The sequence below is a fragment of the Vulpes lagopus genome, chromosome 4 (genome assembly GCF_018345385.1).
Source record: "Vulpes lagopus strain Blue_001 chromosome 4, ASM1834538v1, whole genome shotgun sequence".
Classification (NCBI taxonomy): Eukaryota; Metazoa; Chordata; class Mammalia; order Carnivora; family Canidae; genus Vulpes; species Vulpes lagopus.
In genome coordinates, this window is record NC_054827.1 from 102,352,789 (window position 1) to 102,366,119 (window position 13,331).

Consider the following 13,331-nt stretch of genomic DNA (forward strand, 5'->3'; position numbering starts at 1 on the left):
GTGAGGGGTTGGCTGAAGGCCAACTTATCTGAGTCTTTTACCAGGACTGCCACAGCCGCTATTATTCGGAGACATGGGGGCCATCCTGACGCCACGCTGTCTAATTTTTTTGAAAAATATGCCACGGGCCTTTTCCAGGGTCCCAGTTTCTGAGTTAGGACCCGTTTGGCTATTCCTCAGCGTTCATCAGCATATAGCGCAAATGGCTTGGTTACATCTGGGAGGCTCAGGGCAGGGGCAGTCAATAAGGCCCTATTTATTTTGTCAAAAGCCAATTGTTGCTCCTTTCCCCAGTGGTAGGGGGTGTTGGATTTCGTGAGAGGATATAGGGGAGCCGCCAGCTCTGCAAACCCGGGTACCCAGAGGCGGCAGAACCCGGCACTGCCGAGGAACTCTCGTAGCCCTCTGGCACTAGTGGGTGCTGGGATCAGGGCTACAGCCTTTTTGCGGCCCTCCGTCAGCCACCTCTGGCCTCCTTCCAGGAGATATCCCAGATAGGTCACTCGTCTCTGGCCTATTTGGGCCTTTTTGGCGGAGGCCCTATACCCCAGTCCTCCCAGTCTCTCGAGCAGGGCCCCCGTACCTTTTACACAATCCCGTTCTGTCTTAGTGCTATGAGCAAATCATCCACGTACTGCAGGAGAACGAGGTCTGGATGGCCAACTCGGAAGTCTGCCAAGTCCTGATGCAAGGCTTCGTTGAACAAGGTGGGGGAGTTTTTGAATCCCTGTGGTAGCCTTGTCCAAGTGAGTTGTCCTGAGAATCCCGTCTCAGGATCTTTCCATTTAAAGGCAAAAATAGGCTGGCTTTGAGAGCTTAACTTTAGGCAAAAGAATGCATCTTCTAGATAGAGCTCAAGGGTCCTTCTGCCTCAGTTAAAACTGAATGTTGAGCTCCCGTAGCAACCAGGAAGGTCACTGGTTGACCCCCCCACTTTAAGGGTTATCTGAGGCTGAGGGGGGGGGGCGGCTCCTGGCCCTGACATCCCTAATCTTCATCCTCTAGGGACAGTACGGGAATGGGCTTCTTCTTAGGTACCTGCGTTTGGCCCTTCTTTGGACTATCTTTAACCCAATGTCCTTTTTCTTGCAGTAGGCACGCTGGTCTCGTTCAACCCGTGGTTTTCTTTTGTCTCCCAGGTCCTTACTCTGTCCTGACTTACTCTGCCCTGAGCCCTGTACTACGGTGGCCAGTATCCCAGTCAGTTCTTTACTGCGTTTCCTCTCTCTCTCTAAGTAGACATATGGTAGCCCTCCATTAATCTTCCCAGAAAACCTGCCGGCGTCTCATCTTTTCCCTGCACTATAGCACGTACCTTTGCCAAATTGGTGGGGCGTCGCCCTGCCCCTTTGAGACCCACTAGGAGTACCTGGCGATAGAGACGGAGCCGCTCCCTCCCAGCAGCAGTGTCGTAGTCCCAGGTCGGGCGAACCAAGGGGAAAACATCCTCGATTTCATTAGGCAGCTGGGGCGGCCTCCCATCCGCCCCGGGGACGTTTTTCTGTAGACGCGCGGTCTCTCCTCTGTGGTGAGGAGAATCTGCAGGAGCTGATCAGGGTGTCCATGGGGTCCTGGCTGAGAGACCGGGGCCTTCACCTGCAAGATAATATCAATATTAAAAGTTCCATTCCTGGGCCACCCGACGTTGAGAGTCGGCCACTCTGAGGAGCAGAAGGTGACCCATCTTCGTCCTCTGACTTCGACCGAAAGGTTGTGTGCTCGGCCGGCGACTTCTTTCCAGTGATCTAGAGTGAGGCTTAAAGGGGTGGTTACAGTTTGCCCCGCGGGTGTAGAAAAGAGGTGAGCGGGGAGGAGGAGGACAGGAAGAAAGACACAGAACAGACAGATGCACACAGATGACAGGACCGGCTCGGCGGATTCAGACGGGAGCGGTCGCCAACAACGACCCTCCCCGAAGAGGAGGGAGTGCCGGGCTCCCTCCCTCTTCCAGACCACTCGGGAGTCCGACTCCGGAGCGGGACCAGAAAGACACAGAACGAACAGACGCACACGAATGACAGGACCGGCTCGGCGGATTCAGATGGGAGCGGTCGCGAACAACGACCGTCCCTGAAGAGGAGGGAGTGCCGGGGCTCCGTTCCCCTTCCAGACCACTCCGGAGTCCGACTCCGGAGGGGGACCAGGGGTCTCAGGGCACGTCTGCCTCCCCCGCTGGTCCAAATACAGAGTACAGCGTCCTGCAGGCACAATACAGACCCGGCACAGACCCGGCCAGTCAGACAAACGGACGAGACAGATACGACATTTAGCGAGCTCGGTCTTACCTCCTACCGGTCTTAGGATTGAGCCTGGGGCGTCTCGGATCCCGGACGAGCCCCCAAATGTTGGACCCTGGCTCACGGGTGCCAACGTGTCCCGGCGGACGCCCCAGAGACTCAGACCCCAGACAGGCAGATGCAATTAGCAAGAGGGTTTATTGGACGTTTGCGCAAACAGGCTCTCCGCCTCCGAAGAGGAAGAGAGCCCCGATTAGCAATTACAGGTATCTTTTAAAGGTAAAAGGAAAAAAAACGCTTAAAGACAAAAGAACCGCGGGAGTCCCATAGCATCCAGGTTGATTTCTCAGAAGGTCAACATGAACCTATTCAGGGACATTCCAATCAGGGTGTGGGGGGGAAATGGTTTTCTTATCACAAACAGAATGCTTTTTGTTGCTAAAACTTCAGGAAGGCACCTGGATGGGCTGCCTCTGGATTAGGGCTGATCCTACTTACAGGGGGGGTTTCTTCAAGCCAAAGGCAAACATTCAACCACTGAACCACCCAGGTGGCTCCAGATTCCCCTTTCTATATGGACACCAATCATATTATTAGGGACCACCCTAATGACCTCATTTTCACTTGATCATCTGCAGAGACTCTTATTTCTAAATAAGTCACATTCACAGGTACTGGGTGTTAGGATTTCCAACATCTTTCTGGGGAACCCGATTCAATCTAGAATGCCCTGCCAGGAAGGAAAATAGTAATAAATGGCCCTATGGAACAGACATCTGGCTATATGCAGATCTCTCTTACTCTCCTGAGGGTCCTCTCTTGTTTTAGTTTTATTTTATTTTATTTTTTAAAGACTTTATTTATTCATGAGAGACACACACAGAGAGGCAGAGACTTAGGCAGAGGGAGAAGCAGGCTCCACACAGGGAGCCCGATGTGGGACTCAATCCCAGGACTCTAGGATCACGCCCTGAGCCAAAGGCAGGCGCTTAATCCCTGAGCCACCCAGGCATCCCTCTTGTCTTAGTTTTAAAATTTAAATCCCCATCATCTCTCTAGCGGGTAGGAAGAAAGATTCTGCTTATTATGTTCAAGTAATGTTTATTGGTACTTACTCTGAGTCAGACACTATGTTAGGTACTCGCCTATGTCCTCAGACTCTATTTACAGGGATTGTCTGCTTTTAGAATCCTCAAGGTATTTCTTTTTTTTTTTTTTTTTTCTCAAGGTATTTCTTTTGCAGATGAAGAAATTGAGGCTGAGCCACACAGTTAGTGAGTGACTTAACTGGACACAAATTCCAGTTTGACATTAGGCCTGGAGGTTTTTGATGCACTGTGGCTTCATAGAACAGTTCTAAAGCCAAAACCTAGGAGGATGGCAGGGGTGAGGGCAAGTGCCACAGTAGCTCCTCAGAGTCCCTGTGGTGTCTTCTCCTTTGCCGTTTGGCTAGGGCAGAGGCTGAGGAGAAAGGTAATAACTTGTGAAGAATTTAGACTATTTACATCATGTCTGTCCATTTTTATTTGATTGGCATATTTATCTTAATTCTATAGAATTGGAGTTCTTGGCAATCTTAAAATGGTGGCTCTGTCCACAGTTGTCTGGAATTCCACTTGATCTTCCTCACTGGCACCTGTAAATACTGAATGAAATATCAATATTCTTTTGGGTTTGGTTTAGAGAATGAATTCATAACTTGGGTTTTTTTCCCCTGTATCAAACAATTAAAAAAAACAAATTCTGTTCTGTTTTTTTCCTTCACACAACCAGTTCATTGAAATCTAATACACATGCTGTCAATTTTATCCTTTCAAAGTATACAATTTGTTGATTTTCAGAAATTTGCAGAGTTGTGCATCAGTCACCACTATTGAATTCTAGAGTGTTTTCAGCATCCCCAAATGAAACCCCTTACCTATCAGCAGTCACCTCTCATTTCTCTCTTTCCCCAGACCCTCACAAGGAATCTACTTTCTGTCTCTATGCATTTGTCTATCCTGGACATTTCTCATTCCCAGAATCAGATAATATGTAGTCTTTTGTGTCCAGCTTCTCTCGCTGAGCATGTCTTTAAGGATCATCCACATTGTAGTATGTCAGAATTCCATTGCTTTTTAGGGTTGGATAGTATCCCACTGCATGGTTAGAGCATGTGTGTTTATCCGTGTATCTGTTAGTGGAATAATGTCACCATGAACACCTGTGTTTTTTTTGTTGTTGTTGTTGCTGTTGTTTTAAAGATATTTATTTATTTATTCATGAGAGACACAGAGAGAGAGGCAGAGACATAGGCAGAAGGAGAAGCAGGCTCCATGCAGGGAGCCCGATGCGGGACTTGATCCCAGGACTCTAGGATCACACCCTGAGCCAAAGGCAGATGCTCAACTGCTGAGCCACCCAGGCGTCTTTCACCATGAACATCTGTGTACAAGTTTTTGTGAGTAAACGTATTTTCAATTCTGTTGGGTACATACCCAGGAGTAGAATTACAAGTCATAATGGTAATTCACTATATAACTTGTTGAGGAACTGCCAAACTGTTTTCCTCAGCAGGCATACCATTTAACACCCCACTAGTAACATCTGAGGGCTTCCATCTCTCCATGTCCTCTCTGATACTTATTATTGTCTTTTTTTTTTAAAGAATAAAATAAGATTTAATTTTAAACAAATTCTAGGTCACAGGTGAAATCTACTGGTAAAGGATAGTTCATTAAGGTATTTAGGATATTCCAAATACTTGTTTTTTAGGTATAATAGCAGGTTCTGAAGGGGAGGCCTCCATGGTTATCTGGTTGTTACCTGGTTTGCTGAAATCCCCTAAAGCAAGAAAGGATGGAGAACTGGAGGTACTAGAATATCTCCCCAACCAACTGCCCTCCAAAAGGGAATCAATCTACAAATGAGCTAGTTATTGACAACGACATACTGTTCTTAAAGTATGTTAAAAACAAGTCTGACTAGTGATTATGAGAATGGAGATGTTTAAACATTTGATATATTATAAAGATAAGACTATTGCTCAACAATTACAAGTATTCAAACATGTATTTTTCTACATAACTTACTGTGAGATGATCAATGTTAAATAAAATACTAATTTTCATCATCTGTTTCAATTTATGTCTTGTTGACCAATTCTTCATTTTTCCTTCCAATTGCATGCCTTTGAGGCAATGAAGAATTTTAACCACAATAGTTGTGGACAAGAATATTCATCTGCAGCTACCTGTATGCTCATTACATGCAGATGTGCTCCTAGTGGTTTTATCAGAGCCATCCTCTGAGCGGTTTCTGGAAAACATCAGGACAATCTTCATTCATCTTCACTTCATAGACTCTGTTGCACCTCGAAGAGCCCGGCGACTGGCCCACAGACACTACCACCTGGCCTGCTTGGCCGAGGTGCTTCAATCCATCGCTGGCCTCATGGAAAAGCTGTCTTTTTTTTTTTTTTTTTTAATGCTATCCGTCCTACTGGAGGGGAGAAGTGCTATCTCTTGTAGTCCTGAGCTGCATTTCTCTGATGGCTAAGGGTGTTAAGCATTTTTTCATGTACTTATTGGCCATTTGTATGTCCCCTTTGGGAAAATACCTGTTAAAATCCTTGGCCTTCTTTTTGATTGGGTTATTTGACTTCTTAACTGCTGAGCTGTAAAAATTTTTCATATATTCTGGATGCCAGTCCTTATTGTGTACATTACATATCTGATTTGCAAATACTGTTTTCCCATCTGGGGGTTTTCATACCTGTTCCCTGTCCCCAGCTTAATGAGATATATCTTACATAAATATTGTGTAAATTTATGGTATACATTGGTCTGATACACTTACATGTTGCAAAATGATTGCCGCCTTGGTGTCGGCTAACACCTGCATCCCATTACATAATTGTGATTTTTTTTTTTTTTGTAATGAGAACATTTAAGATCTACTCTCTTAGTAACTTTAATATAATACAGTACTATTAGCTATAATTACTCTGCTGTATATTAGATTCCCAGAACTTATTAATCTTAAAATTGGAAGTTTATACTTTTTTTTTGGAAGTTTATACTTTTTGACCAATATCTTCTCTCTTCTACCTCCAGTCTCTGGTAATCACCATTCTGTTCTCTGTTCCTATGAGCTGGGCTTTTCTAAGATTCCACACATGAGATCATGCAGTATTTGTCTTTGACTTATTTCACTTAGCATAATGCCCTCTAGTTGCATCCGTATTGTTATAAACAGCAGGATGCAGGATGTTTTCAGGTCGTGTTTTAATCGACTCAATAGGTATTGTTTTGAAAAGGGCCTCCCCTCACCTGCAAATTTAACAGTGGCTTGAGAATCAGCCAATGGGTGTGGGCGACCTGGTGTACCCATTTGTGTTGATGTTTTGGCCCCTTCTCACAGGTGGGCCAGAGGTATTTAGTGGTTGGGTGAATGCCATGAGGAGTCTGACTTGCTCCTTGAATAATTTATTTTTCAGAACAAGAGAGGTCACTTCTCTGTGTCAAATTTTCTGTGTTTAGATGAGGAAGACCCCAAATTTTCTGAAAATGTGGTCAATGTTGTGAACAGAAACTTGAATGTTACTTGCAGTTAATGAATCGTGTTTTAAAGATTGATCTGCCCCAACTGTCTATGGAGATAATTTCCTTCTCCATTGGTAGAATTTTGGGTCTTAGCTTTTTTTTCTTTTAATTACATTTTGTTTCTTAGCCAGCTATGTTTCATAAATTACAAAAAAAAAAAAAAAAAAGCTTAATGTTCTTTCTGTTAATGTAATTAGTGGTCCTAATTGAGGGATTAGAACTGGATCTGTATTTTGTGTTTCCAGAAACATTTCTAAGTCAGAATCACATGTCACATATCCCCCTTCCCCAATGAAATTGGACAAATTAAGTGCGTTTTCTTTTCTCCTTTTTCTCCTGCCAGTTTTTGATTGGATATTTCCCTTCTGCCAGATGCAATCTGCTTTTCTCTTCTGGCTTTCCTCTGAACTCTTTTGGTTTTATAAGTTGAAAAAAATAACCTCCCACATCACCCCACTCAGGTTTTGTGACCAGCTAATTATTCCTCAAGTCTGAACTTGATTTGGCTGCTACTGTCTAAGATACAAAATTGGGGCAGCTTCTTCAAGTTGAGCTTGGTGTGGTTTTCACAAAGCTTTTTCTTATTTAAGATTTGGCTCCAGATGAAGGTTAACTTTTACATTCTGGACCAATTAATAAATTTATTGGCACCGAAACACTTTGTGCCATTTGTGAGGGGGCAGCAAGCTGCCTTATTTTTAATATCAGAGCATTTGAAAACAAGTGGGATTTTTGTTTTTTTATTACCCACTCTTCCCCAAAAACAAGTGTTTTAAGGACGACTCAGGCAATCTTCTCCCTTGACTGGTGGACGAAATTGAGGCTCAGAGGGTTGGGTATTGCTAAGGATCTCCCAGCAAATCCAGGCTGAGAAGCCACAGACACAAATGATGATGATGATGATGATGATAAAAATCTAAGGATTAAGTATTCGATATAAAACTAAGAGTATTTATAATAAACTTCCCTTTTCCAAAGCCTTAGTCATAATGGATGAAGATGCAGAAGGGAACCATGGGCTCGGCTGTAGCAGGTGCACCAGCCTGGGACTCAGAAGGCCTGGCCTGTTTTGAGCCTGCCTGCCTCTGACAGAGCCCTCATCCAGCTGTCATAAGTCCTCTTTGGAATGAGGCAGGGAAATCAATAAATGTAATCACTTAACCCTCCTTGAATTTCAATTTCCTTACCTATAAATCAAAACCTCCCCGGGAAGGGGTGGAGAATCGTATGCCAGCTTGTGGGTGGAAGTCACAGTCCATTTAATGGCATTGCTGACCTCGTGGTGATGCATAAGATGGGGTGATGAACACCCACACACTTAGGCTGTCACATAGCAGTCTTATCAGAGTAAAATCTAATAAAACAATACGGTCACTAGATCAATAGTTGATTGGGTTCATCCCAAATACTACATTTAGTGCTTGCCTGTGGTTGTCCAGAGACTGCATTTAGGAGGACTGTGTGACCACATTCACGCTCAGCACATAGTGTGGGATTGATTAGTTATGTCTGCTGGGGGTGCAGGATCAGCAGGCCTTTGTTTATGCCACACATTTGCCACCTGTGGACTATGCAGTTGCAGAAAATTTTAAGAGACAGGAGCATGAGGTCATTTTGACTTGTTAATGCTAAAACTCTTTGTAGGCCTGACCTTGACCACACCCAGTTTCCTCATGTGTCATGACATTGTGGTGGGCAAGAAGTTGTTTTGTTTTATAGTTTTAGAACAAGATGGAGCTTGACTTCTCAGTAATTCTCTGGAATTGAGACTGTAGCATGTGCTCCAAATCTATCACATCACAAGCCATTGCAAATCATTTGTTTTTGGTATAGTCATTGATCCCCCCATTTCTTTACCCTCCTTCTGAGGGCCAGAATTCTGGGGCTGGTATTAAAAATGACATATTGGGTTTATTTCTAGACTATTCAGGGGATCTGCTGAAATGGCTTGCCTCTAGTTACCCCCTGGAGGTAACTTCCTGTTTTGTGGACCTGCAATGGATTGACATCTGTGGCCCCTCTGGCCCTGCCCCTCACTCCTAGAGGCTAATGGATGAAAAGCCAAGGTTGTGAAAACCTCTGTGAGAAACTTAATGATTCACATTTTGGCTCTTTAACACGGAAGAAATTGTGTGATGGTGGCGCACACACCTGGCCCCAACATGTGGGTTGATTCCAAGGTCAAAATTTATCGCATGTGATTTTCCTTTCTCACTTCTTTTCTTTTCTTTTCTTTTCTTTTCTTTTCTTTTCTTTTCTTTTCTTTTCTTTTCTTTTCTTTTCTTTTCTTTTCTTTTCTTTTCTTTCTTTTCTTTTCTTTTCTTCCTTTCCTTTCTTTTCTTTTCTTTTCTTTCTTTTCTTCTTCCCTTCAAAGGTTCAGTCATTTGGGGAAAGGATCGTGCTTTTCATTCTGAACGTCGTTATTTTTGGAAGATTGGAGAGAAATTTGGATGACGGTGACATGTTTTTTTTACCTCACTCTGTGAAGGAGCAAGCAAAAATTCTGTGGCAGGATGGAGCAGCCGTTGGATTTTACACAACCAAAAGGAAAGGTAAGGGGCACAGGGCCCTGGGTGGGTGGGTGGCTGGCGGGGGGGGGGGCTCTCTAGATGTCTACCTGCCTCCGAGGACTCCCTCAGCACAAATGTTCCTTGGAGAGAACCTTCTGGCACAGGAAGTATCACTAATTCAGTTGCCCTGTAAATAAGCCCGAGTAAACCCAATTTATGGATTTCATTTTCTCATTTCTCATTTTACTGGCAAATAGAATGAAAAGTGTGTCCTTTGGATTCCCAGCCAGTGCCATGTCCCTCATAACATGCTTATTGCCACTAATGGTGTAAAATGACTCTGCAAAGCACAACACTGTTCATTGCTTTTCCTTAATGTTACCAATTAGCTGTCAGGAAAAATACTATTGCTAATAGCTGACATGTGGTGCAAAAGCACACTGGATGCCAAAGTTTATAGACGTTACCTCAGAACAGGGGGAGCTCGGCCATCATAATAAGGTCGGGGTAAAATACTGGGACCTATTTTTAGGAGCTGTGATGAGAAGTGAGTGTGATACTGGGACCATTTTGCTTTGGGGATTGGTTTCTTTCTTTAAAGTCACTTTCTTTAATACCTTCTTGAGTTTTTAAAGGCTGTCAACATCTCTACTCCCAGTAGAGATGTCGTCCCAGCCCTGTCCTTTTAGTTCTTATTAAGTCCTAAATTTTAGGGATGTCTGGGTGGCTCAGTGGTTGAGCATCTGCCTTTGGCTCAGGTCGTGATCCTGGGGTCCTGGGATTGAGTCCCACATTAAGCTCCCCGCAGGAAGCCTGCTTCTCCCTCTGCCTGTCTCTGCCTCTCTCTGTGTGTCTCTCTTGAATAAATAAATGAATTCTAAAAAAAAAAAAAGTTCTAAATTTTAGCAAGAATAAAGTTTCTCAGTGAACCACCATGCTGTTCTCTGGGGTTAGGTGTTTTTCCCAGGGGGATCGAAAGGCTGATTGTGGTGTTGAACTTTGTTTACACTTCGTGTTTGCTCCACCTGTTCAGGATGGAGTAAATCCATTTTTCTCCCTTGCAGTGTGAAACAACCAGTCTCCCATTCAAACAACTCCCATTAGTTACATGTTAAGGTCCGTCCAGACATGTAAGTGGAAAGGTTGGTTGTAGCTGCTTTGTTCTTCCCAAGGCTGACCCAGACCTCAGAGTGGAAGGAGGACCCTAAGATATTGAGATGAGACAGGTCAGCCTCAGTGTTTAGGTTTCTGCGTCCTCTTCATTTTTGAATTCCATGAACTTGGTGGAAAGTTCTTTGAAGCTGCTTATGTGGTCCCACCATTACATCTATGAATTGATTTTTTTTTAACTGATTTTTTTAAGTGGCTATTGACTTTTATTTACTCAACAGTTTATGTTGTTTAAGAAGTACCAAACCAGGGCAGCCCGGGTGGCTCAGCAGTTTGGCGCCACCTTCAGCCCAGGGTCTGATCCTGGAGACCCGGGATCGAGTCCCATGTCAGGCTCCCTGTGGGGAGCCTGCTTCTCCCTCTGCCTGTGTCTCTGCTTCTCTCTGTCTCTGTCTCTGTGTCTCTCATGAATAAATAAATAACATCTTAAAAAAAAAAAAAGAAGTACCAAACCAGTATAAGATTAAATAAAGAAAATAAAATACATGCTTCAATATATATACATTGCCAATTAAAACTTTTTTTTTGCCTTTTGTTAGATTAACTTATTTTTGGAGAGTTAGAATAAAAATATTTCTGTTAGAATAAATACATACATGTTGCCATTAGCAATGTATAAGAGCTCCAGCCACTCCACATCCTTGCCAATACTCGGTATTGTCAGTCTTTTTAATTTTACCTATTCTACTAGGTGGGAAGTAGCATTTAACTTTGGTTTAAATTTGCATTTCCCTAATCGTAAACTATACTGATTATGTCTTCATGTGCTTTGTTGATGGTCACGTATCTTCTTTAAGTGTCTGTTAAATATTTTAGCCCATATTTTATTGGGTTGTTTGCTTGTTGCAGTTTCTTCATATGTTATAGATGTCAGTTCTTTATCAGATATGTATTTGGAAAACATTTTCATTTTGGTACAATAGTATTTTTCAGAGAGCAGACATTTGAAATTTTGATGAAGTCTATTTTATCAGTTTACCAATTTTTATTATTATTCAAGTGAAAATATCTGCTAATTTGTGATTTTTATGAATTCTTTAAATGAGTTTTAAATTTCCAGATATTCCAGATGTTTTATTTATTTATTTATTTTTGATTTCTAACTTAATTCTGTTGCAGTAAGAGAATGTAGTCTATTACATTTTAATATTTTAAGAACTATTGAGAATTGTTTAATGATCCAGTATATTGTTTGTATTGATCGATGTTCCCTGTGGACTTGAAAGAATGTGTATGTTTCGTAGGTATTGGGTTTCGTGTTCTGGAAATATTAGTTGGATGAAGGTAGTTAATAATGTTATTCAGATTTTCTACATTCTTACTGATATTTTTGTCTAGTTCTATCAATTTCTGGCGGTTTATTAAAGTCTTTATGATTGTAGATTCATCTCTCTCTCATTTTAGTTCTGTTAGTTTTTACTTTATGTGTTTTGAGGCTTTGTTATCAGTGACATCTATATTTATAATGGTTTTACCTACCTGATATATTGGCCATTTTATCGTTATGAAGTCCCAAATTATCTTCAGTAATATTTCTTGTTATGAAGTCTTTTTTATTTGATATTAATAGACACTTCATCTTTCTTATGCCTATTGTTTGCATGGAATATATTCTTTGTAGCTTTTATATTTAGTCTGTTTATGTCTTTATTATTTGAAGCATATATTTTGTTGACAGCATACAATTGGATCTTGGATTTTAAACCTTGTCTTTTGAATGGAGTGTTAGTCCATTTACGTTTAATTTTTGATGTGCTTATACTGAAGTCTCCCCCCCGCCCTTTTTTAAAGATTTTATTTATTTATTCATGAGAAACACAGAGGGAAGGCAGAGACATAGGCAGAAGGAGAAGCAGGGAGCCCAAAGTGGAACTCAATCCCGGAACTCCAGGATCATGCTCTGAGCTGAAGGCAGATGCTCAACTGCTGAGCCACCCAGGAATCCCGAGGTCTTCCCTTTTGCAGTTTGTTTTGTATCTTCTGTTTTTTTGTTCCTCTGTTCCTCATTTATGTCTTCTTTTATTTTAATCAGATATTTTTTAGTATTTCACTTTAATTTCTCTATTGGCTTTCTAGTTCTATATTTTTGCATTTTTAAATTGTTAGTTATTGCTCCAGGAATCACATATGCATCTTAAACTTTTTCCAATTTACTTATAATTACTATGGAATTACTTCAGATAAAATATAGAAGTCTTGCAACAGTGTATTTGTATTTACCCCTCATTTTATTTACATAGTGCTCTTATTGTATATTAGATCCATTTATGCTATATATCTATTAATATTGATTTATAATTTTTTTTGATTTATAATTTTTAATTTAATAGTCATCTTTTAGAGGTATTAAAATAAAAAATATCGTTAAAATCTTGACTCAAATACTCACCTTTTGAATAAATTTTAATTTTTAAATTTAATCCCACTTGCCACCCAGTGTCGTTTTTCTTTCAGACTAAAGTACTTCCCTTAGAATTTGCTGTAGTGCAGTTTTGGTGGCAACAAATATCTCAGTTTTTATTTACTGAAAATATATTTTATTTCACAGTCATATTTGAAGGATAGCTTAACTGGATATAGAATTATTACTTATAGTTCCCCCCCATACCCCCAGTGCTTTGAATATGTTTTTCCAGTCTTCTTGCTTTCATGATTTCTGCTGAGAAGTCAACCAATTATTTATTGTTATTCCCTCATACATAACACATAGGTTTCTTTGATTGCTTTAAAAAATTTCCCTTGAACTTTAGTTTTTCTTTGTAATTTGAGGGTAGTGTGACTAGGAATGATTTTATTTTTGTTTATCTTTCTTGGGGTTTGGTAAGCTTCTT

At 41.5% G+C, this 13,331-nt stretch overlaps 1 protein-coding gene across 5 annotated transcripts in view; it reads left to right on the forward strand.

The window, feature by feature from the left end:
* LOC121490030 (protein FAM169B-like) overlaps positions 1-13,331 on the forward strand; it is a 101,505-nt gene that overhangs the window by 59,249 nt on the left and 28,925 nt on the right. For all 5 annotated transcript variants that reach the window (XM_041753588.1, XM_041753590.1, XM_041753586.1 and 2 more), the window contains exon 5: positions 9,195-9,372. In XM_041753588.1, coding sequence (XP_041609522.1) covers positions 9,195-9,372 — 178 coding nt within the window. The remainder of the gene's footprint in view (positions 1-9,194; positions 9,373-13,331) is intronic.